This window comes from Carettochelys insculpta, chromosome 13 (genome assembly GCF_033958435.1).
Source record: "Carettochelys insculpta isolate YL-2023 chromosome 13, ASM3395843v1, whole genome shotgun sequence".
Lineage (NCBI taxonomy): Eukaryota > Metazoa > Chordata > Testudines > Carettochelyidae > Carettochelys > Carettochelys insculpta.
The window spans coordinates 43,517,678-43,542,933 of NC_134149.1; the positions used below are offsets into that span (position 1 = coordinate 43,517,678).

At 53.1% G+C, this 25,256-nt stretch overlaps 1 protein-coding gene across 2 annotated transcripts in view; it reads left to right on the top strand.

Moving 5' to 3' along the window:
• The window catches only part of KLF8 (KLF transcription factor 8), a 72,573-nt gene extending 68,006 nt beyond the window's left edge, over positions 1-4,567 (top strand). For both annotated transcript variants that reach the window (XM_075007423.1, XM_075007422.1), the window contains exons 4-5: positions 268-404; positions 3,404-4,567. In XM_075007423.1, the coding sequence (XP_074863524.1) occupies positions 268-404; positions 3,404-3,585 (319 nt within the window). In that variant the 3' untranslated portion in view covers positions 3,586-4,567. The remainder of the gene's footprint in view (positions 1-267; positions 405-3,403) is intronic.
• Positions 4,568-25,256: the final 20,689 nt, after the last annotated feature.

Here is a 25,256-nt window from a genome sequence, read left to right on the forward strand (position 1 = left end):
GCTTGTCTATAGGGCCTGTCCCTCCTCTGCCAGGATGCTGTGGCAGCAATTTCTGGGGCCCCCTGGAAGCATTACTGCTCTTATTCCTCTGCCCATGGCGGTACTGGGCCCCTCCCAGCCGGAGAAGGGGGTGCCACTTCCCCTCCCGCCTGTCACCGAGGCTGCAGAATGCTGCTGATCTGCAGTCAGGGGCCGGGCCAAGCCGGAGGGAGTGGGGGAGTTCCCAGGAGCCCACCCCAGGTGATGCTGCTCTTTCCCCCGCCCCAGGTCGCCGGTGGCCCGGGTGCCACGGGCCGAGTCCCCCGACCTGAAAAAGAGGCGGATTCACCAGTGTGACTTCGAGGGCTGCAACAAGGTGTACACGAAAAGCTCCCATCTCAAAGCACACAGGAGGATACATACAGGTAGGGCCGGGCCGGGCAAGCTGGGCCCCAGAACTGTCCCACTGCCCCGCTCGGGGACTTTGACACTGCCGGGTGCTCCCCATGGGTCCTTCGCCCCCTTTGGCTTTCTGCTCCCCAAGGCACGGCTGGGCCATGAGGTCCCCTTGCTACCAGAGGTCCGGGGGCAGAACCTTCCCCTGCCAGGCTCGTGGTGGGGCTGATCTCTGGCCGACCTTGTGCCGGCACTGACCTGGCTCCGGTAGCATCTCCAAGTGGCAGCGTCTGATGGCTCGAGATTCCCTGTTCCCCAGAGCACTAGCTTGGCGGTAGTTGTACTGGAGTCTGGCGTGTCCCTTCCTGCGTAGCGCCATTGAGCTGGGATCTCCAGGGGAGGCCAGGGTGTGCAGTGCAGGGGGGCAACATGCAACCCAGATTTGGCTTATTTTGGTTCACCTCAGTTTAACTCCAAGGGCTACTGAACTGGTAGGAGAAAGGACATCTCTGTTAAAAGGCCAGCCACTGCTGCCCGTGTCTGCCCTCCAGCCTCAGGCACTGGACAGCTGAGACCCCCCTGAAACCAGAGATGCCCAAATTCGGAGTTCCCAAGACTCCTCAGTGATCAGGCCCTGCATGTCCCAGCCCCCATCCATCCTGTGCTCCGGCCGGAGTCCTGAGTGCTTATCTCCATCCTGGCTTCCTGCCTCTATCCAAGCCTGGCTCGGTGGATGCAGGGCCGTCCCCTGCCCCCAGGAAAGCCCCAGTGCCCCGGCAGTGTGGGAAGCTGTGAGCCTTGTGCTGCGTTTGGGGGGTTATTGGTTTACGGGGAAGTAAGATTGCGAGGGCCTGCTCCCAGCCATCCTCCACGCAGTCACTTTGTCTCTGCATTTGGCCTAGGTGTGTAGTGCTCAGAAGAATCGCATGTGGGCAGACAGCTCCCTGCTGGGCACAGCCCACAGGTGCTGTGAAAGCTGGGGCTGCAGAGCGGAGATTGCCGAGTGGGTGCCAGGGGCTTCCCACGGAGCTGCTGCGCTAGGCTAGCTGGGCCGTACAGACTGCCACCCCAGAGGGGGATTGCCCTGGGTCCCCCCAAGGATCCCCCTCTGCACCCTGATCTCGGGGCAGCACACCCCATAGTCCAGCAGCTGATCCTGGCAAACAGGAAAGCCCACACGCTGCCTGACGGAGGGGGAAAATGAGAAGTTGTTCAGTATAGTGACCCAGCTGACCACAAGATGGCGCTGTTACTCCGTGCAAGTCCAGCAGGAGCTGCCCAGGCTGCCCGGTCGGGGCGACTGAGGCCGGGATTGCTCTACCTGATCCTTTCTGATGCAGATGTTTCTCTGAGCCCCATTACCACAGCGTCTGACCAGCTCACTGTCTTTACAGCACCCAAGGGCAGGGCTCTTGTCCCCGTTGCACAGACTGGGCAAACTGAGGCACGGGGCTGCTAAGTGACTTTCCCACGGTCATGCAGGAAGTCAGTAGCAGAGCAGGGAATTGACGCTGCGGGGGCCACAGCTCCCAGTTAGTGCCAGGTTTTCTGTCTTCTGATGAGACTCACAGCACGCATCCAGAACTAGCCAGTCGGACACACCGTTGCAAGAGCAGGCAGAGTGTGATTGTAGTATTCCTAAAACCAGCAGGGAGAGCTGTGGGATAGAGGAAGGGGATGGAGTCTAAACAGCACTGTGGGGAGCGGGGAATCTTCCTGCCCTGGCCCAGGGATGGCTGATCAACAGGCCTCTTCTGTCCCGGATTTCTCTGGCCCTAACAAGCACATGGCTTTGCAGTGTTGCAGCTGCAAAGGGAAAACCTGTTGGTCCGCTCTGTACGTCGTCTTCCCTAGTGCACCGATCCAGTTCTAAGTCTCTGGCCAAACACCCATCGCCCCACGGGTGCTCCTGCACCTGTGGATGGTTTTCACTAGCCGTGGGGTTTCACTTTGGTGGGGAGAGCTGAAAGCCTTCCTTGGCGTCGTTTCTTTTTGGTGTTCCCCTGCCTGAAAGCAGCTTTGTCTCAGTGGCTTGAGCCTAGCCGGAGAGGGAGAAAAGAGAGACTCCCCCCGTAAAACGATTGAAAAACTCCATTTCTGTGCCTAAGGCTGCTGCTCTGCTCCCTACCTGGGAGAGGGGTTGTGAAGGGTGGCCCTGATATGCTGTATAGCATGCACGGCATCCCTGCAGCTGGGAGGCATTTAACTCTGGCATCCCATTGCTCCATCCCTGCCCTGCTAAGCAGCGTCCCAGCAACCCAGCCTCTTAGCCTCCCACACGGGTATCCTAGCAACCTAGGCCAGTCGCCTAGCAGCCCCTCTGGTATCCTAGCAACTCGGCTAGCCCCCAGTCTCACAGGCGCGCCTCCTCCCCTCCCTTATGCCAGTTGAAATAACCACCCTCTGCTGGGCTATGTGGCTCCTTTGGGCCAAATTTTCCGCCCCATGCCCGGCATCCCAGAAACCTCTTCAGTTTAAGACTCCCGCTGGTGATGGCCTTCCAGGAGGCCGACACCTCTTCGTGGTGTTGGCTTTTGTACATTCGTATTACACCTGCGTAACACGTTGGGGAAGGGAAGCTTGAGTTAAAGGCTTCCCAGCCTCCTCCTGTGCTCTGGGTGCTTGTACCTCTCTGCCGCCCTCCAGCAGAGCCGGCGAAGCGGGCGTTCTGCATGTGTCTCGGGGGGAAAAGAGAGCCAGGGCTTGCACCCTTGCTGTGTGACCTTCCAGCAAGGGTGGAGCCCTGACCTGAGTAAATGCCGGTGGATGCTACTGGGATGCACCTAATAAATAACTGAGATCAGGTGTTATTACTGACCAAGAGCCGACAGGCCTTAGTTTCTGATCTCGGTGGAGGTGTGTGGAATGCCCCAGTGGACAAGCATGCCTGATCTCAGCTGAGGGCCAGAGGTGATACCGTAATGCCCCCAATAGAGGTGGCTTGATTTTGACTGAGCCCAGGGAGCGTTGCACTGCCCAGAGGTCGGTGTTTGCCATGCTCTGAGCTGTTCCCTTCTGCTCCCTGCAGGCGAGAAGCCGTACAAGTGCACCTGGGAAGGCTGCACCTGGAAATTCGCCCGCTCCGACGAGCTCACCCGGCACTTCCGCAAGCACACAGGCATCAAGCCCTTCCGCTGCTCGGACTGCGACCGCAGCTTCTCGCGCTCGGACCACCTTGCCCTCCACCGCCGGCGGCACATCATGATGTGAGGGGGGTGCGGCCCCCTCCGGCTCCTCCATCGCCTGCCCCCACCACGCCCCGTCACCGGCCATGGCAGAGGGACCACGAGATGGGAGGCCCCGACCCAGCTTGATCCGGCCTGGTGGCAGGCTGGGTTCTGGCTTGGCACCTGTGGCTGCCCACACCGGAGAAAGCAGACCTCTCCCCCCGGCACATGAGGCCCAGCGCCCTCTCTTCTGGTCTCCTCCCCTTCCCTCTGGGGCTGGAAAGCCCCTGGATTCCTCTGAGTGGCACCCAGCTCCTCCTCTGGCTTGGATTTTATTTTATTTTATTTTATTTTTTTTTTTGCACATCACCTCCGCTGGGGGCCGGAAACACAGCGGGTGTTTGACACGGCTGTCAGCAACCCCCACCTTGTCCCAGCACAATCCCGGCCTGGCTAGACGCTTGGCCGCGGGCGGGCACTGGGGATTGTATGGGAGGTTTGGCTCGCGGCTACAGCTGGCTGTCTGCTACCAACAGGCCTCTGCAATAGGACTGGTCTGGTGAAGCTGGCACTGCCACCTTTGGTTTCATGGCACGGCTAGTCCCTAGGTCTCCCTGCGCTCCAGCAGCATAGCTACCATTGGCGAGCCGATCTGTCCTGGGCTTGAGTTCTCTCTTTCGCAAGCCGGGGGGCAGCTGGCCGCCAGTGAAGAGGCCTCATGTGAAGAGCAGGGGGGTTCATGGTGTGACCTGAGGCGGGCAGGCCCGAGGAACAAAGAAAAGGGAAAACTTTGCGGAACACGGAACTGTGATGATTTTATCGGATTTTAGGGGGGTGGGTTGGGGATGCCGAATTCCGCCTGTGGTGCAGGGCCAAGGAACAGGACCGTAGAGGCATTTCTTGTTTAACCCCAGCAGCCTGGACACGCACTGTTGGAGTATTTTTCTATTGCTCGCCTGGCTGGCGGAGCCCGCGCCCAGGGTGGACTCCTGGGGCTCTGTACCGGATCATTTTTGGACTTGATCTGGGGGGGTGGGGGGTGGGGCTGGAAAGACACACGTCTGTGCACAGGGTTGTTTGCTTTTTAAAGTATTGCTTTTCCCCGGCCCTTCTCCAGGGCGGAGCTACCGACCCGTCGCTTTTCCAGAGGCTCCTTTTTGTGTCTGCTTCTTTCTCTATGGTGGAATTGAGTTTGGTGACTGCAGGGATGGAGTGTCCTTGCCCCACGGCATCTGTGCTGCCCTCCTGGCCCCAGGCATGGAGAGGAGGAGGGGGCAGGGGCTGGAATGAGCGGGGGATGGGAGAGGGAACGTGGGTGGAGCCGGGAAGGAGAGCACCAAGATAAGGCAAACTGGATCCTATTTCTGCCACCAGTTGTGCTAGGGACCTGGTGACCCATCCAAGCCAAGAGTCGGCTGGCTGGCACTCCTGCTATTGGCACGATATGTGTGCTGAGAGATGGGGGGGTCTCCTTAGGTGTTTGGCATGGCCTTACTCTGCCCATGCCCCCGTCTCCCCTTTGCTCCCCAGTCCAGCTCAGCGCTGAGCGTGTGCCTCCCCCCCATTGCGTTTCCTCGGGCAGATTCTCTTTCTTTCTCACGTCTCTTTCATGTAAGGCTCTTGATCTGTAGGCTCCCACTCCAGGAGTGCCCTGGGGCTCCAGCTCCCTGTGAAAAAAGAGGGGGGGAGCAGCAGCTTAGGTCCTGATTAATCTTTTGTGGGCCCCAGCACCTGCCTGGTGCTCCACCCACACGTTGCCCTGAGGCCCCGCCCCTCCGTGGCCCCTCCCTGTCCAAGGCCTGCCTGCTCTTTCTGTGAGAGGGAGGGGAACCCAGCAGCAAAACCTAAAGTCAACCCCCGTGTGTTGATCCCATCCAGCAAGTGCAAACCTTTTGCACCTCGGGAGGAGCTGGAGTCGGTCGATCCTGGAAGAGGCGTGTATCTGAGGGGCGGCCTTGTTACTCCGTATCCTCAAAAACAACAAGAAGTCCTGTGGCACCTGATAGACTAACAGATTTTTTGGAGCATCAGCTTTCGGGGGCAAAGACCACCACCCCTCTGCCCCGCAGGGCCTGCTGCCCTTTCTAGGGGGCTGGAGTTTGAAATGCCGTCTCTGTGGTTGTGCAGCTGGCAGCTCCACAGGGAACCAAACTTCTTTCAGCTGAGCTTCAATCCTCAACCTACCAGGGACACAGATCTGCCCTCCCCTAGACTCTTTTTAACTCAGTGCTGCCACCTCTTGCTGTATTTGGGGGTTTCCTTAAAGCTGCCGGTCCTGGGCTCAGCTGACAGTCTCACCTTTCTCTGAAAAGCAAAGTTTCCCACCTTCCTGGTTATGGAGCAAACCTGGAACGCGCGACTTGGTAAGGCTCAGGAAAAAGCCCTGCAAAATTGGGTTTTGTAAAATTTCTCCTGATTTTTAATCAGTCGGATGAATTTGGGGCGGGGGGAAGAGGGTTTGACTCATGAGTTTTATGCACGTGGGGTTGGCAATACTCAGAGGAGATCTGGGAAGCTGGCAGGCCATGTGTTTCAGTTTTAATTTCTTCAATTTGCTGTTTCCTGAGTGTCCATGCATGCACAACAGAGCACAATAAGAAAATGAGGCAGGCAAGAGACAGCAAATGGAGTCTTAGCTCCCCGCTGTTTAAGCAGGGCTGGCTTTGCTTTGGGATTTTTACCATGAAATTTTAAAATCTCGAGCTGTGAGATGTTTGTACAAAACTGTTTGACGTTTTTCTACGTGGGAATAATACGGAAAGTAGATGCATTTTATTGGTGTGTGTCCTGCTTTTAAAAAACGGGGTTTTTTTTCCATCTTTCAGTCGATGGGAGGGAAAAGGGTGTCGTTTCAATTCAGACCAAACAAATCCCTACTCCTTGGCTCGCAGCATGATCTCTCTAAAGGGGAGAAGTTGTCAGACCCTCTTTTGGGCTCCAAACTTTTAATTTCAGGCACCCCAAAATAAAGTCTTCTACAAAACTTAAGAGCAATAGCCGTATTTCTTAGGGGTTTTAGCAATACAGTTCTAATGCAAATAGCATGTACATTTACAATTTGGAAATAGTTAAAAACGCAGAGCTAGGAACCCAGAAGTGAAACTGACCACAAGCAGAAGGGAAACTGACCACCTGGGTACGTAGCGGGGGTGGGTTCAAACAGAATGGGATGCTTGGATTTGCCCTTGGAGACCGTGGTCACAGCTGGTGTTAGTAGCCAAGGCTGTGCTATTAGTCGAGCTGGTTTTGTGCAGAAGCTTTGAAAATGTTCTCTTTTTTGCAGAGCTGAAAACGAAGCCCTTTATCATCATTATTGCTTTCCCCCACCCCTCGATCTTTTTCAACAAACTCTCAGAGGGTTTGCGTTTTTTGTTTTTGTTTTTCATTTTTCCTGAAAATGACAGGGGATGAGCCAAAGCCCAGAAGCAGAACCTCGAACGTAGCAAAACGATCCATTTCAGTTAAAAATGTGCATGCGAAATTTCCAGAACAGTTATTGGACAGGCAAAATTGTGGAGAATAGTGCAAAAAAATAAAAAAAAAGGACCAGCTCTAATGTGTGACCATCAGAGTCAGTTCTTAGCCTGGCTGGAAACCTCCTCTCCTGAAACGACTAACCTGCTGCCAGCTGGATTCAGTGGTTCTGAGCCTGCAAGGACAGACCCTCACTGGCTCATTTGCACTAGGGGAAGTGAAATAAGCAGGAGGCTGATTGTCAAGCCCCCAAATTCACCCACTGCTCCCATTGACTTCACTTAAGTTGTGGGTGCTCAGAATCTCAGATAACTGGTCCCTACACACCCCAATCCTGTAGCTATTTTGGTGATTTGCTCCTGGCAAAACCAAGGGGCATTAGGCGCCTGAATACCTGGGACATTCTGGGGACAATCCTCAGCTGGTGTCAATGCTCATAGTTTCCTGGAAGGCAATAGACCACTGAGAGTTTTGCAGAGGATTTGGCCCTAGGGGCTGTTTGTGCTGCCATAAGAACCAATGGCCTCTAAGCCAAGAACTCACCCGTCTGGTGGGATCTCAGAGCCCAGCCTTCAGTCCAAGGGTCTACACCACAATTCTATGGCCCAGCCCAACCCCCATGAGCCTAAGCTACCTGCGGCCATGTCCATTATTTCAGCGGAGGCTTTTGATGTGTGTTGAAACTGTTGGGAAGGAGTTTGCTTTGAGGAGGGTGACTGGGTTTTGCCTCGTTACACTGGGGCACTGGGGAAAGAGCTAAGGCCCCGGGTTCTTATCTAGAAGCTTAGCAGCGTTAGCGCAGAGTTCCTCACCCTGATTATAACGGGACTGTTTTGCTGTGCCATGGGGGGACTAAAATACCAGAGCCAAACTTTTGAAAAGTCCCTGGGAGTGTCTCAGTGTTTAGGTGGGCGGCTTCCGACTCATTTTTAAGGGGCCTGATTTCCAAAGGGTGGGTTCTGAGCACTTCTGAGGCCCTTTAAGGTGTCTTTAATTGAGACTTCCCTCCCAGCACTCCTGCTAACTTTTTTCATCCATGGGCAGAATAAATTTTGTTATGTGCACCAAGGGATGAGTTGATGTGCACCACCAGTAGAAATACAGGCCGGCTGTGGCACTCTGCTAATCAAGGGACAGTGGATCCTCCAGCCCCCAAAATCACCTTGTTTTCAACACACTGGGTCCAAATCAGGCTTCCCAGCCGTGTTTTGAAACTTGGTTATGTTCATAGCCAGGGCAAGGAGGGACCTGTCCTGTCCGCTCTGAGGTGGCATAGATGGGTGCAGGGTAGAGCATCATCCTTTGGCAGGCCTGACCAATCAGGCCGACTGCACACGGAGTGGAAGGGAAAATGCTAAGGAGGAGGAAGAGGCAAGTCTGGTGTTTGCTCATGGTGCACCATGAGTCCCTGCACCTTCTGCTCCAGTGCTGTGCCCCTGGGACTGGGGAATGAGCTGGCCGAGGGGTGAACGGCCTGGCCACCTCAACGGCCATTAATGCTGAAGTGAAGCCTCCTTCGGTGGCAATGTCCATCACCCATGTCCCTGCTGGTTACCTGAGCTGCAGGAACGCCCAGCCACAATGGGACCGTGGACGCAGGCTGAGTAAAGCCCCCAGCGCTTTCATCCAGGCTCTGTCTCACCACGGAGGCTGGGTGAGGCTGGAGGTCTTAGGGATCGTGCCCTTCATGGGGGTCCAAATGTGAGTTGCATGTGGTGGGACGCTTGGCTTGGACGGGGACAGATCCACCGAGGCAATTTGGGGTGTTAGGCGCCTGAACACTTGTGAGGATCTGGGCCTTTCTCCGACTTTCACTGATCTCTGTTGGGTAGAGCAGAAGTGCAGGGCTCAGGACTCCTGGTGTCTATTCCCCGCTCTGCCACAGACTTGCTGTGCAACCTTGGGTGAGTCATTTTTTCTCCGTGCCTCAGTTTCCCCATCTGTCAAATGGGGATAATAATACTTAACCTACCTCACAGGGGTGTTGTGAGGCTTCCTGCGACGTTTGCGAAGTGCTTTGAGATCCTCGGATGAAAGGTGCTATGAAGTGCAAAGTATTATTATTATTTTATTGTTAATGTTAAATAACTTATAACGAAGTGCGCGCGTGCCGTGGGCTTGTGTGGGCTGCAGGGCGAGGTGCAGGCTGCCGTGACGATGCTTTGTATGGGTGGCGTATGATGGCATTCAAACCCCTCGCCTCTCTAGCTGTGCATGGGCCCAGCTTTCCCCTGGTAGCTCAGACCTGATTTCCCAGCCCTGCCCTGCCCTGGCATCAGAGCAGCGCCTCACTGAGCTTGCTTTCAGCTCAGGGGTGGTTGGTTTAAGTCTGCAAAGGACCCATCTACTCTAGTTGTTGGCATGTGCGAGGGGCATGTAAATCAGCTCCCCAAATTCTTGGGTTTTGCTCTTCTTGGCGCAAACCAAAACCGCTCTCCCCGGACCTCCAGTTGGGTTCTGTTCCCAGCCGACCTGCGAGATTCTCCTGCCCTTCTGACGTAGCCTTTAACGCGTGCAGTTATGGCTCATCTGAGAGTCAATGACACCAGTGAAACATTCTGGGAACGGCGGTTTGGCCAGTTCTGTGTTGTTGTGACTCGAGTTTTCTGTTCATGGCTGGTTCTTTCCCTGCTCGCTGTGGATTTCTTTTCGCCGATCTCTGTCTTGTCTGCCGCTCCTTCGCTTTCCCTGGGTCCGTTCTTTTAGCGATGGGTCGTATGGAACCTAAGCCCACTCTGCAAATGGTAAGGTCAGAAATGGCTCTGAGGCAGATCCTAGCTCTGCCGAGAGACCGATTGATTGAAAAGCAAAAGGCGGCAGGCAGTAGGGCCAAGCAATTACTCTCTCCTCCAGCCCCCAACCGCTTCTAGGGCCTTTCGAAGCCCTTGTCGCTGTCTGACCCGCTGCTTTGGCACTGCCCTGCCGCAGCCTGGAGAAGATGAAATGGTTTGGATGGGACGGTGGTTGTGACCCTGTGTATCGAGTGAGCTTACCCAGTTTGATTGTTGTACTGTTCTTTTTTTATTAATAAAATGGTATTTTAAACTTGAGAACGTGGGTTTTATGCTTCCTTCCTGGGGGATCGTAGCCCCGTTCTGCCCCCGGCAGAGGCGATCTGCTGGAAAGGAAGTACTGGGATCTCTGTGGTTCAGGGTGCAGCCGAGCATCCACCCAGCGGGGACTCGGCTCCCCACGTCCTGTCCTAGCAAGCCATGGGCGCAGTGCAATGCCAGGAAAGAGGCCCTGGGAGCTGCCCGTCTCTTGGATGGTTTCCAGGGCTGGTGGAATCCTTCCCCTACTGCAGGCTGATGCAGGAATTTCATTCCCAAAGGCTGTTCTTGCCTCAGGCCTTGAACCTGAGATGTCCCGAAGGCCCCTTTGTTATCATACAACAGTGGCTGGAGGCTTCCCCTACCCCCACCTCCAGGAGCATTGTGGTGGGTGCTGGCGGATGAGTCCCTGTCTCAAAGGGCTTACAGGCTAACTAGACAAGATGGGTGGGTGAGGAAGGGAAACTGAGGCACGGGGCAGGGAAGCAGGTCAGCGGCGGCGCCCAGTACTCTACCCAGCTGCCTTTCCAAGCAGCGTCAATGGAAGCTGAGGGCACTGCCTGCTGGACAAGGCTCGGACGTACTGATGCTGGTGCATGGACATCGGCTCATTAGAGCAGCCCTGGGACTGACCACCTGCAGCTCCCTGGGATGCGCAAGAGTATGCAGCCTGAGCAGGGATTTGGCGGCTTCCCCTTTGGGGATGATTCTAGGCCAAGCTCAAGCACTAGACCTAGGCACTGCTTGTAACACCCTGCCTGCTCCACGTCCCACCTGACTGCCTGATTCCTCCTTCCCCTGCTCCGGCTGGGACATTCCAGCACCCAGCAGGTGGGGAGGCCCTCCACCCTGGAGCGTAAGGCTCCCACATGCTCCCACGGCTTCTGCACAACCCCAGTTTTCTCCTCGGGCAGGCAAGGCCGACTGTGCCGGAGCAGGGCCATGTGGCCTAAGGCAGGGCATGCTGCTGGGTCCAGGGCTGCTCCTGAGGCAGGCTTGGCATCTACCCTGGCAGCATCTTCATTCCTGTTGCTAGGGAAGAAAAATCCCCTTCCAGCCGCACCTTATTCCTCTTTGCAGGGCCAAGACACTGGGGACGCCAGTGGTCTGTTGGCATTACAGCCAGGATTCCTGCTAATACTCCATCCATGGGGTGGAATAAATTTTGCTGTGTGCACCAAGGCCTGTTTGGACGTGCACCACCTGTAGAAAAACACGCTGCCGGCTGTGGGCGCTCTGTTCATCAGCTGGGCGGCACCCGAATCTCTCCTGGGCAGCTGCCCAAAGGCTCATCTTCCAAAGAACACTGATCACAGCCAGCTCTGGCTGGATACCAGGTCCCAGCATGGTGTCACTGGTCCTGCTTCCGACACTGGAGCATTGGGCCTGCTCCAGATGCCGGAACATGGCCCTCTTGCGACTTGTAGGGCAGTTTCAGCAGTGCTCCCACCTGTGGCACGCCATGCTGCTACGGTGGCAGCTGGAAGGCTCATGAACTTTCCACCCTTCCAGCCCTGAGTGGTGCTGAGCTGCAAGGGTCCACTTTGGGGGGCAGGAGGAGCGGGGAATGGGGCTAGGCCAAAGCATCCTTGAACTTCAGCTAGTTCGTTGTGTGAGGACAGGGTTATTACTCTCTCCATGCCATGGAAAGCGGCAGGGGACACCATTGTCTTCAACCGAGATGGAGCCAGTGTTTTTCCAACCCCCTCTCCTGTGAACCAAGTCAGAGAGGCTGGATCTTGAGAGAAGCAATAGGCAGCCTTGCAAAAACAATACGGCCACGTCTGGCCATTTACCGCCAAGCTGGGCAGATAGAGTTCTCTCTTCCTTGCGGCCAAGCCCCGAGTTCAGGGCATCCCCACTCTCTAGCTTGTCCCAGCCCGTGTGGCCTGGGGATGAATCCCCGATTGGCAGACTTAGCTGAGAAGTGGAGGCAGACCTAACCACCAAAGCCTGGATCGAAGGCTGTGGGTTCTTTCAAGTCGCCCTCTTGGCATTCAAGAGCCCCTCTGTGGGGAAGTAAGGGTTAGGCCAACCCCGTCAAAGCTTTGTGTGAAACCGTGTGGAGTGCGGGGGAGAGAAGAGGGGACAGTAAAATCCCTCACTGGCTTCAGGACGGAGCTCGATACCTGGAGGAGCTGATAGGACTGGACGGCCAACACTGACGCATAGACCGTCTGTGTCTGAATCACGTATCTCCAGCAGCTGGTGATGGGCCCCTGGACCAGGCTCTGAATTGCAGGTTGAACCTCTCTAATCTGGCACCCTCTGGACCTGTCTGGTGCCGAACCAGAGGATTTGCCGGACCCCAGGAGGTCAATATTATCGAGCACGTTACCAACACTTCCATTGCTCACTGGGCTCTTAGAAGATATTTACGGGTAAATTGCAGCTAAGTAACAGCACAGAACACCGAGAGCCAGGGCTGGGGGCTGTAAACAAACTTATGGGACTGTGAGAAACTTGGTCATCCAGCTAATTAAACTCATGCCAGATCATGGATGTTTCTGGATGAGAGAGTGCCGGATTAGAGAGGTTCAACTTGCCCATGTGCTGAGGACCTAACCAATCACCATATTTGGGGTCAGGCAGGAATTTTCCCATGGCTCAGTTTGGCAGAGACCCGAGAGTCGGGGGGAGGGGAAGTTGCCTTCCCCTACAACATGGGGCACAGGTCACGCGCAGGTTTATATTAGAATAAATTGTGAATTCTCTGTAATGTTGAGTTTCTGAACCGTGATCTGTGGACGCCAGTAACTCAGCCAGGAGTCTGGGGTCTGTTACAGGCATGGGTGAGGTTCTGTGGCCTGCAACATGCAAGTCAGAGGGTTTGAGCTGATGGTCCCTTCTGCCCTGCAAGTCTATGTGATCCTAAACAATTCAGTCCCATGGGCTCTGGCTTTGGGAAGAAGAATTGTCTGCAGCCCCCCTCCTGCTCCCGCGGCTCTGGTTCAGCGCAGGAAGAACCCAACGGTGGGAATGTTGCTGAAGTTATTGCCATAAATACCCTACGAAATGGGCAGGCTCTCAACTGCCTGGCACTGAGCTTGAGCATTCCAGGCCACCAAGCGATGGAAACAGAGCCCTTTGTCAGGCATGGCAGGAATGGGTCTGTTGGGCTGGGCTCTGGAGCAGAGTGCTCCCAGCTGGCCACCAACCCACAAGTGCAAAGCAGAGAATTCCCAACAAAACATGGTGCTGGATGATGGATGTGCGGTGAGCAGCCGCCGCGGAGAGCCGCTTCCTCTGATGTGCTGGCAGGGGAATAGGGATCTAGCGGGTTACAGCAGGGGACAGATACCTCTGGGTGCTATGGAAGAGCATCAGAATGGCGGGATCAGATCGGATCAAAGGTCCGGCTAGCCTAGCGTCCCGTCTTCCAGCCGTGGCCAATGCTAGGTGCCCTCAGAGGGAAACACACCCAATGGGCAATCGATGCAATCCTCAGAACGTGGCGTCGGATCTCTGCCCGCGCTGGCCACTAGCCATTGAGAGCCCTATTCTCCAGGAACTTAGCTGGGATTTGTTTTGTTTTCAAACCCTGCTATAATCTCAGTCTTCAAAGCACCCTGCGGCAAAGAGCTCCCCAGGGCGGCAGTGAAGAAATATTTTCTTTTTGTTTAAAGTCTGCTGCCAATTCATCGCACTGAGAGACTCCTAGTTCTTGTGTGATGTGAAGGAGAAAGTAAGACCTTCTGATTCATTCAATTCTTTCCATGTCATTCGTGATTTTACCGTCCTCTGGCATATCTTCCCCCTGAGCCATCTCTTTTCCAAACTGAAAGGCCAAGTATTTTCAATCGCTCCTCCTAAGGAATGTATTCAGCGCTCCTAAGCATTTCTGCTGACTTTCTCTACCTTTTCCAAGTCCAATATAGCCTTCTGAGATGGAGGTGATCAGATCCACACACAGTATTCAATATGCGGGTGTACCAGGGATTTACACAGAGGCAATAGGATATTCTCTGTCTTTATTATTACTGTTATTCCCATCTACTCAGCAAGGTGAGGCCACATCTGGAGAACTGTGTCCGGTTCTGGGCCCCCCCAGTATAGAAAGGATGTGGATGTGCTGGAGCAGGTTCAGCAGAGGGCAATGGAAAATGATGAAGGGGCTGGAGCACGTGGCCTGTGAGGAGAGGCTGAGGGATTTGGGCTCATTTAGTTTGCAGAAGAGAAGGCTGAGGGGCTGTTTTATAACAGCCTTCAACTTCCTGAAGGGGAGCTCTAAAGAGGATGGAGAGAGGCTGTTCTCAGCGGTGACAGATGGCAGAACAAGGAGCAATGGCCTCAAGTTACAGAAGGAGAGGAGTAGGTTGGATATTAGGAGAAACTATTTCCCCAGGAGGGCGGTGAAGCACTGGAATGTGTTGCCGAGAAAGGTGCTGGAATCTCCATCCCTAGAAGATTTTAAGTCCCGGCTTGACGTAGTCCCGGGTGGGATGATTTAGCGGGGGTTGATCCTGCTTTGGGCAGGGAGCTGGATTTGATGACCTCCTGAGGTCCCTTCCAGCCCTGGGATTCTATGATTATTATTGATCCCTTTCCTAACGAGTTCCCATATGTGTTATTTTTTTGATTGCCCTAGACATGGAGCAGATCTTTTCAGACAACTATCCACAATGACTCCAACATCTCTTGATGAGTTCAGCTGATTTAGACCCCATCATTTTGTATGTATATTTGGCATTCTATTTTGCCATGTAGATTACTGGACATTTATCCTCACGGGATTTCATCTGCCATTGTGCTGCCCAGTCACTCAGCATTGTGAAAGTTCTCTGGACTCTTTGCAGTCTGCTTTGCATTCACCCATCTGGAATAAATCCCGTGTCAGCTGCCAAGGTTGCCAGTTCACTCTTTTGCACTTTTTTTTGCAGATCAGTTGCGAATGCGTTGAACAGCCCTGGTCCCAGAACACACCCTTGGGGGACACCACTAATTACTTCTCTCCTTTGGTCCCTATCTTTTGACTAGTACAAGACAATGCTTTTGGGATCATCTAATAATCTACAGTGACAGAGAGAAAGCCATGCGACTCCATAGATGATCAAAACAAAAAAGCAATCCCGTAGCACTTTAAAGACTAACGAAATAATTTATTAGGTGATGAGCTTTCGTGGGACAGACCCACTTCTTTAGACCATAGACATACCAGAACAGACTCAATGCTTAAGGCACAGAGAACCAAAAATAGTACTCAAGGTTGACAAATCAGAAAAATACGATTTGCTCACTTTGATAATATTTTTTCTGATTTGTCAACCTTGATTACTATTTTTGGTTCTCTTTTCCTTAAATATTGAATCTGTTCTGGTACAACTATGGTCTGAAGAAGTGGGTCTGTCCCACGAAAGCTCATCACCTAATAAATTATTTCGTTAGACTTTAAAGTGCTACTGGATTGCTTTTTTTCTAATACTCTATAGTTTACTTTAATGATGTGCTTTTTGTTATCTTAATCCTGCTGCCTCTGTCTGTAAACAAACTCTGCCCCACAGGCTGTGCTGCTCCCGGCTTTTGAATTCATCATGTATCGCAGGCAGGCTATGTTACAGTTCAGAGCTCTGTTGGGAGCCAGAGTGAGCAGACCCCGGTACAAAATTCTGCTGGTGTTCCCTGTGAGCTGAGCGTGTGGGCGGCTGCCCAGGAGAGATTGAGGTGCCTCCCAGGTGGTGAGCAGAGCAGCGTGTGTTTCTATGGGTGGTGCACATGCCTTGGTGCAGGTAATAAAATTTATTCTGCCTGTGGATGGAAAATATTAGCGGGAACTATGCTCTCCACTCTTCCTTTGAATAGCCACCAATTGGTTCCCATGTGGTGACTCCTGGCTTGTTCTAAGGCCATGCTGTAATTCCTCCAGCTCTGCTGAACTAGCTAGAGGAGGGTTTGACTGTGCATGCCGGCAGGACAGTCACGGATGGATGCCAGGCAGTGGAATACAAGTACGGGCAGGCGCCAAGGTGCTGGAGCAACCAGTGCCAGTCGGCGACAATAATAATTACTCTTTCCTCAGAGATACCGGGTGGGGTCCTGGATGGCTGATCCAGTTGATAGGCAGAGATGACTCCTCTTCCTGGGGGTAGACGTCCACGACCTCCTCTGGGGGTCTGTTTCCCTGGAAACAGGTTCGGTGGGTCTAGCATTGCTACCGGTTGACAGCATGGAACAGAACTGGGCTAGCGGACACGAAAAGCCACTCCCACCCCATGCAGTCAGCGGCGCAGCTGGCTGGCAGCAGGCCGGGCCTAACACACACTGCCTTCCAGCGATCCAGGCTCTCTCCTTGGTGTCCCTCCGGACCAGCTTTCCCATCATGTCCCTCAAAGCCCTTTGCCATCTCTTCTGAGCTGGGGGACTGGGACACCCATTTGCCTTTGCAGAGCAACTTTGCCGAGCCTGCAGGTTTATGAACGCTGTGCAGCCTGCCCGCCTTAAACGAATCCTCACCAGCCGCTACAAGTCGCCAACCGGTGGCTCTAGGCCTGGAACCAGCCCCTGCAACGGTCCTCGCTGCCAACTCTGCTCCCGTATCTATACCAGGGACATCATCACAGGACTTAACATCAACCATACCAACAGGGGCTCCTTTACCTGCACATCTACTAATATAATATACGCCAGCATGGGCCAGCCATGCCCCTCTGCAACTCACATTGGCCAAACTGGACAGTTTCTCCGTAAAGGAATAAATGGACATAAATCAGGCATCAGGAGCGGTAATGTACAGACGCCTGTGGGGGAACATTTCAGTCGCCCTGGACACTCAGTCGCAGATTTAAGGGTGACAGTCCTGAACCAAAGAAATTTCGGAAATCAAATGGAGAGAGAAATCTCTGAGCTGCAATTTATTTGCAAATTTGACTCCATTAACTATGGATTAAACAGAGCCTGGGAGCGGCTCGGAGATTACAGACGCAGCTTCTCTGCCTTCGTTGTTGAGATCTCCCCATTAGACTCTGACAAAGGCTCACATCCCCCTGTCTGATCTGACTTGTTTTTGACTCTTTTGATAAGCCCCGTTGATACTGGGCCATTTCCACCTTGCTGAATAGACCTCGTCAGCTCTGACCCTCCCTTTTACTGGGACCCCGTTCTTTAAATAGCCCTCTGAAACCACTCCCCACTCATGCATCTGACGAAGCGGGTCTTTGCCCATGAAAGCTGATGCTCCAAAATATCTGTTAGTCTATAAGGTGCCACAAGATTCCTTGTCATTCTCGATGTACCAGCAGGTGGCACTCGTTAACTGTCCTGTGGTCCTAGCTATACAGTTTACAGCACAACCAAAAAGCAGTCCAGTAGCACTTTAAAGACCAACAAAATAATTTATTAGGTGATGAGCTTCCGTGGGACAGACCTACTTCTTCAGACCATAGCCACACCAGAGCAGATGCCGTATGATCTGAAGAAGTGGGTCTGTCCCACGGAAGCTCATCACCTAATAAATTATTTTGTTAGTCTTTAAAGTGCTACTGGACTGCTTTTTTGTTTTGATAGTATATAGCCTAGCAGCGTCGACTCCGCTGGCTTGGCCACGTCCACAGGATGAACGATGGAAGGATTCCAAAAGACATCCTGTATGGTGAGCTAGCCTCTGGCAAAAGACCTCCCGGACGCCCCCAGTTGCGCTACAAAGATGTCTGCAAGAGAGACCTCAGAGAGGTAGACATCGAGCTGGACAACTGGGAAGATCTAGCAGACGACCGCAGCAGATGGAGGCAGGGGTTCCACAAGGGCCTTCAGAAGGGCGAGTTGAAGATCAGACAGCTAGTAGAGGAGAAGCGAGCGCACAGAAAGCACAATAAGGACTTGCCAGACACCCACTACATCTGCAAGAGATGCAGCCAGGACTGTCACTCTCGTGTGGGTCTTCATAGTCACAACAGATGCTGTAAATGAAGTCCTCCGTTGAAACTTTAAAGGGCGCGATCCATAGTCTATGCAGAGTGAAGGATGCCTACTACTACTATATAGCCTCGCACAGCTGTCTCTCTGTTAGTATGGAGCACAGTGTAATACAGCTACTGGAGCTGGTCGAGAAAAGGGGAAACGTTTGTAAAACAAATTACTATTTTTTTTTTTGTTTCGTATGAAATTTTCTTTTTCAGCGAAAACGTTCAAAGGGACTTTGTCCCAACTCTCCTTTGCTTTTTAACTTGTCTCCCCTTCTGCGCCAGGAGAAAGAAGCGCCTGTTTCCTTTTTAAAAAGCGACCCTGGTTTTTATTCCTTGCACTGAAATCGTTTCTTTTCTGCAAAGTTTTAAAATGCTTTAGTGAGAAAATACAGCAACGTTCACCCCAAATGCGGGACACTTTTCAGGAAAATGTTCCCTTGGGTCCAAAAAAGTTTGGAAGGAAATCTTCTTTTAGGTAACACTCCCGTCCCAGTATAGTTCTTTTCCTTCCCTCCTCTGCTTCATTTGTTACTAGGGCACCTGCCTTCTACTGTGCTTTCAGAGGAGCAGTCAGAGGTATAACAGGATTTAATGGTTGGCAATGGAAGCTAGCCAGGCTGAGAGTGGGCTAAGTAGACCTTTAGAAAGGGGAACGGCTCATTGAACAATTAACAGGGGGTTATGGTGGCTTCTCCAGGGTGACCGCTGGAAGTTTAACCCTCTGCTGTAGTTCAAACAGAAGTTATTTCGGGGGTAGGGTATTCTGGTGGAGGGCAGACAGATGATCGCAGTGGTCTTTGCTGACCTTGGAATCCAATGAGCCACAACAACCCACCAGCGTGGAGATAAGTTTTCCTACCTCAGTCCAAACACAACCTCTATTAGAAAAGCACCTGGCTCTTTGACTGAGCTGGGACTAGAGGCTACAGTCTTGGCTTGAAATCCTGTTTCCTGTGTCCAGTCTATTCCTATGGCCTACTGCGACAGGGTGCCCTCACCCCGCCCTGGGCATGAGAGAATTAACCCTGCCCTACGGGCTGAGAAAGCCACACCCCTTCCCCCTACTGAGCATGCTCCACCGGCAGGGCTCGTATAAAAGGGAGCAGCTCAGCTCAGTCTGGGAGGGACATTGGTGAGGAAGGGTCAGCGGCAGAGCCAGATGGTGGGAGCTGGAAACCGAGATGAGCCTTGAGAACTGCTGGAGCGCTGGGGAGAAACGGGCATCGTGGAACCCGAGGACCCTGAAATCCTGTGGGTCGCCCTGCTGCCCGATCCAGCAGCAGGTGAACCGGGGTGGGGTCAGAGTGGCACCTGCCACCCCAGTGAGCTTAGTGTGTTTTAGTGGGAAGCCTCACTGAGTCAGTGGTGCACCAGTCCACCAATGACAGGGACCTGGGTTGGGGCCTGGTGGAACTGGTGGGCTTGGGCCCACCCACCAGGCTGTTGCCCAGTCCCCTCCATCTAGCAACTGTGTCGTTAGGCTGCACTGCCCTTCAGCTTGAGGCGATTCTGAATGGGACGGACTCTGCCCATTAGGCCACACTGCCCTGCTGATCGGGGAGATTAGACGGACTGGGGACAGTACATCACACAGCTACAGGCCAGATATGTAGACCAGTGTTAGGGAGACAAACCAGGGAATCGTATGCGTGGTCTTCAAGGGAGATAGGTGCAGCTACCTCACCCTGTACCGGGTCTACCCCAGCTGTGTCATGCCTGCACATGAAGGTTGCAAGGGAGCTGCCCCCCTCAGCGCATGCTGGTGATGAGAGGCCACGAGGAGGCTTTGTTTAACAATGGAACTCAGGACCACAAGGAAGACGAATGATCGTGGCCTTCTTCGGGTGAAGAACTAAATACAGGCCCCATGTCTCCGGCGTGGCTTCTCAACGCTTCTCACGTGCGTGCAAAGACACAAACACACCCATTCACGTGCACAAACACGCCCGGCTGTGCAGTGCACACACCCAGTCACGTGTATATAGACCCATGCAATCCATATGTACGTATGTGCACACATGCATGTGCAAAGAGGAGTCCTGGGCAGGCGGTTCCCCCACAGGGAGGGAAGCAAGCCAGAGGACTATGGTTATTTTAGAATTCTTGGGAAGTGATTACGGTACTGCGAGGCGGGTGGTAGATCAGATTTGCTAGATGGGGGAATGTTCATGGCAGATTCACCGCAGCCTGCCTCCGGCTGTAACACCGGCACATCACCTTAAGAATGGGCTGCCCCAAGGCAACAGTAAACAAAGATTTCTCTCTTGCAGGGCAGCTGGGTGAATGGTGACATCAGAATGACCTTGCTGGGTCAGACCTAAGGTCCATCTAGCCCGGTATCCTGTTTTCCAGCAGTGGCTGATACCAGGGGTCCCACAGGGCGTGAACAGTACAGGTAATCAACAAGTGATCCAGCTCTTGTAACCAGTTCCCAGCTTCTGACAAAAATGAGGCTGGGGACACCAGCCCTGCACATCCTGGCTAACTAGTCATTGATGGATCTAACCTCTATGTATTTACCTCGCTCTTTTTTGAATACTGTTGAAGTCCTGACCTCCACAACATCCTCTGGCAAGGAGTTCAAAGGCTTTCTGGAGATTTAAGTACACTATAGTCATCGGATTTCCCTTGTCCATATGCTTGTTGACCCCTCAAAGAACTCTAGTTAGGCGTGATTTCATATGTTCATCTATGTGTCTGACTATTCTATTCTTTACTATAGTTTAAACTAATTTGCTCGGTGCTGATGGTAGACTTACTGGTCTGTAATTGCCAGGATCGCTTCTGGACCCCTTTGTAAATATAGACGTCACATTATATATATATATATATATATATATATATATAGGCATCCTCCTGCTTTGGAGGGTAGGGTCATAATTCAAAATGATCTGGATAAATTGGAGGAAAGGTCTGCGGTAAACAGGATGAAGTTTTATAAGGACAAATGCAAAGTGCTCCACTTGGAAAGGAACAATCAGTTTCACACATACAGAATGGGGAGAGACTGTCTAGGAATGACTACAGCAGAAAGGGATCTGGGGGTTATAGTGGACCACAAGCTAAATATGAGTCAACAGTGTGATGCTGTTGCAAAAAGAGCAAACATGATTCTGGGATGCATTAACAGGTGTGTTGTGAACAAGACACCAGAAGTCATTCTTCCGCTCTATCCTGCGCTGGTTAGGCCTCAGCTGGAGTATTGTGTCCAGTTCTGGGCACCGCAGTTCAAGAAAGATGTGGAGAAATTAGAGAGGGTCCAGAAAAGAGCGACAAGAATGATGAAAGGTCTAGAGAATGTGACCTATGAAGGAAGGCTGAAAGAACTGGGCTTGTTTAGTTTGGAAAAGAGAAGATTGAAGGGAGACATGATAGCGGTTTTCAGGTATCTAAAAGGGTGTCATAAGGACAAGGGAGAAAACTTGTTCTTTTTGGCCTCTGAGGACAGAACAAGACGCAATGGGCTTAAACTGCAGCAAGGGAGGTTTAGGGTGGACATTAGGAAAAAGTTCCTAACTGTCAGGGTGGTCAAACAGTGGAATAAATTGCCAAGGGAGGTTGTGGAATCTCCATCGCTGGAGATATTTAAGAACAGGTTAGATAGATGTCTATCAGAGATGGTTTAGACAGTACTTGGTCCTGCCATTGGGGCAGGGGGCTGGACTCGATGGCCTCTCGAGGTCCCTTCCAGTCCTAGTGTTCTATGATTCTATAATTCTGTGATTATCCATCTTCCAGTCACTAGGCACATCAGCTTAGTCACAACATTTACCTTTTCCTTTTTTATCCCGGATGCATTTTTCCCCTGCGCCTTGTACCTTAATCACTTGGTCACTGAGGCAGTGCATCCTTACAGGGGGCTTAGTTTATTGGCAGAATCAGAGCCAACATTACCTCATCCCCATGGGGCAAAGCCAGGAAACTCTTACAATTAATCACCTTCAAGATGTAACAGAGAAGTGGCTGTGTTAGTCTGCACTCCAACAAAACAAAGCTGCAGAAATGCAGCACTTTAAAGGCTAACAAAATGATTTATTTGGTAATTTGTGCTTAAGTGCTAACCAAGGATGGACTCTGTTGTGCTTGGAGCAGTACAAGTGATAACAGTATTTTTTCAAAGGGCTTACAATCTAAATGGACCAGTGAATGGGGTGAACACCCCCCCACTGGCCTGGTTTAAGGTGATCAGATAGGTGCAGTAGGTTGCTGCATCTGGAGGAGAAGCCAGGGAGAGCTGAGCCAGAACCTCTGGGGTCTATCTAAGCCAGGAAGCTGGCACCAGAGAGAGGGCAGCTGTAAGGGGAGGGATAGCTCAGTGGTTTGAGCATTGGCCTACTAAACCCAGGGGTGTGAGCTCAATTCTTGAGGAGGCCATTTAGGGACTGGGGCAAATAGAGGTCAGGGATGGTACTTGGTCCTGCCAAGAGGGCAGGGGACTGGACTAGGTAACCTCCTGAGGTCCCTTCCAGCTCTAGGAGATATGTGTGTGTGTGTGTGTGTGTGTAACTCTCACAGCGAGGAGAGGACCCAGGAGCTGAAGGAAACAGCTGTGGGAAGGAGCAGAGGGGGCTGGGAGGGGAGAGCTCTGAACAGCTGGGTTGAGGGTCTCTGGACTCAAACCTGGAGTCAGGGGCAGGCCTGGGCCCCCCCCCCCCCCCCATCTGGCCCTGGCCGACGCGGCACCCTCAGGGCAGTGCTGGAACAGACGGCCTGAGCCAGTGTGAGTGGAAGGATTTTGGGGAGGAGGCTGCAGTTCCTGCAGTGAGAGGGGCCATGAGGCGAGACGACCCTGGCAGGATGCTGCTGCAGGAACGCACACGCTAATCCCCAGGATGGCCAGAAGGCAGCACCCCCTGTGTTGAGTGAGCAGACACTTGGGTGGGGGCCAGGGGGCAGGGGTGCGGTTAGGAGGGAGCTGTAACCTGCAGAGGAAGGGGGTGGTGGCAAGGCTCAGAGGGAGGTGGTGTGCGAGCGGTAAAGGAGGGTTTATTACCGAAAGGGGTGGCAGCAAGGATCTGAGTCATGGCTGAGGGTCACAAAGGGTTAACCCACAGCTGGGGGCTAGGACCAGGGCTGACGTGGCTACCTCAGGCCTGCATCAGAGGCGTGTGGTGTCGTTCATTAGCCGGCTGCCCCGGCGCCGCTTGCTGACCCGGTGTGCCAGTCCAGTGAGCAGCGTCGAGCAGGACGGAGCTGTCCCACTCCAGCCACTCTGCACGCCGGAGGTGAGCGCACGAGGCCTGGGCTGAGGCGGTGCACGCTCGCGAGCAGGTGAGTTCAGCCTCTCGCGCACACACACAAACGGGAACAAGAACAGCCGCAGGGCTCGTCTGTGTCGTGTCAGGTTTTTTCCATTCACACCTGGCACGCCCTTGTGTTTGAACACCTGTCAGCGAGCCGGCCCACCGCAGAGGAATCCGCTCGCCTTCCCTGGCCCCCAGGGCCTGTAAAACCCGCCTCACCCACAGCCTTGGGGGCAGAGGGGCTGTTTACCCTCCCCTGGGGCTTGTTGGCCTCTCTATCCCAGCCCACTGCAATCTTCCAGCCCTGCCCTGCCTGTGTGCCGAGGAGGCCCTGAACCTGGCAAGCAAAAGGGTCCCCAGTTTGCCTGGGACTGTACAGGACTGGGGCGCACCTGGGGGACAGGACAGTCTCAGGTGTGGGATGTGTGAAGGCAGAAAGGAGCAGTTCCACCCGACCTGAGGCAGAGCACCGGTACTGTTGTGCCCAGCTGTAGGGGGAGCTGGAAAACCAGGGGGAATGGTGACTGGCCAATCTTGAGGTCACAGCCCCTGTTCCCAGAACGCAGCCCCAGGCAAAGCTTTAAAACCGGATTCTAGCATCACCCACCGCCTGCCTGAGCGGGTAAGGGAGCGGAGAAGGGTGTGGCTCCCAATGCAGGTCTGGGGCAGCGGTTCCCAACCTGGGGTGCAGACCCCTGGGGGCCAGCAAGGGTATTACGGTGGGTCTGGGGGGGGGAGAAAAAAAGATGATCGTAGAAAATAAGTTCTAAATAAATTGCAATTTTCCAATCAATCATTACTTTGAGATTAGGTATCTTCCAGTAAGGCCATTAATCGCAGTCTGAAAAGCTGTGTTGTGCTTTGCTCTTCGTTTAATGATGTGTACACAGCTGCTAGAATCGGCTTTATGGGCATCCAGGAACGCTTTGGGGGAGTGACTGGTGGCCTGCACTAGTGAAAAGATTGGGAACCCTTGGTCTAGGGGCCTGGCTCCCAGGCAGCTGGTTATGGTGAGACCTCGGCGCCCATGTAGAAATCCTTTGCTGTCCTGCACGGGGTAAAGCAGGTGTAACCGGTGCAGAGACTGACTCCAGCAACAGCTGTCAGTGGCGGGAAGCGTTCTGTGCCTCTGAAAAGCCATCCCACGAGGGGGCACCTCATTTTGTGGTCTTGGACTGCGTCCCTCGCACAGCCTGAAATTCACCCCAGCGGAGAGTCGGTGCAAAGCTTTGGAGAAACTTTCCTCTCTTGTGGGAGGGAAGGGGGCAGTTTTCTGGAGGGACCTACACTGGGCCGGTACCAGATGCTGACGGCGGTGATCGGGGCTGTGTTGTTATCAAACAGAGCCTCAACCCTGGCATGTCACTTTTCTCACTCAAAATCTATCTCCTACAACTCTGTCCACCTCCCTTATTCTTTACTGCCAGAGGAACAAGCTTCAGCCTGGTCCGCCACCCAGGGAGCCTTTTGCCCAATTAGGTTATTGCTTGATCTTCCCGAGGATGGCTCATTTTAGCAAGCAGGCTCTGCCCTAAACACCATCACGGCCCCCAAAATAGATGGTTTAGGAACCAACACAGCACCAAAATGCTTGTGCAGCAATCTACTGCACGTGTAATAGAAAGACCCTTGCTGGAAGAGAAGCGATGTTTTTCCCAATCAAGTTGCAAGCTAAATCTGCCTTGTCTTTGGTTCATAAACCCTAATGCGCCGTATTTGGCAAAGGCTAAGAAATAAGGAGAGAGCTAATATTATATTAGCACGGGTTTGGTTCTGAGCCAGAGGTACTGATCTTTGGTCACGGTTTTATACTGCCGCTACTCAAAACAAAGCCATAAGTGCCTCAATTTGCTATGGAATGAAAGTTCCTATGAAGAGGCAGTTGTGCGACCTCTTGCATAGTAGAAATATTTTAATCACAAGAAAAAACATCCCCCGTTCTTTCCCTGTGCTCAGTGTTTTGTGTAGGACCTACACAAAAACACGGGTGTCCTGACCTGTTCTTCATTTTGCACCAGGAAAAGATGGTCCCTAGGGCTGCGCTGGTTG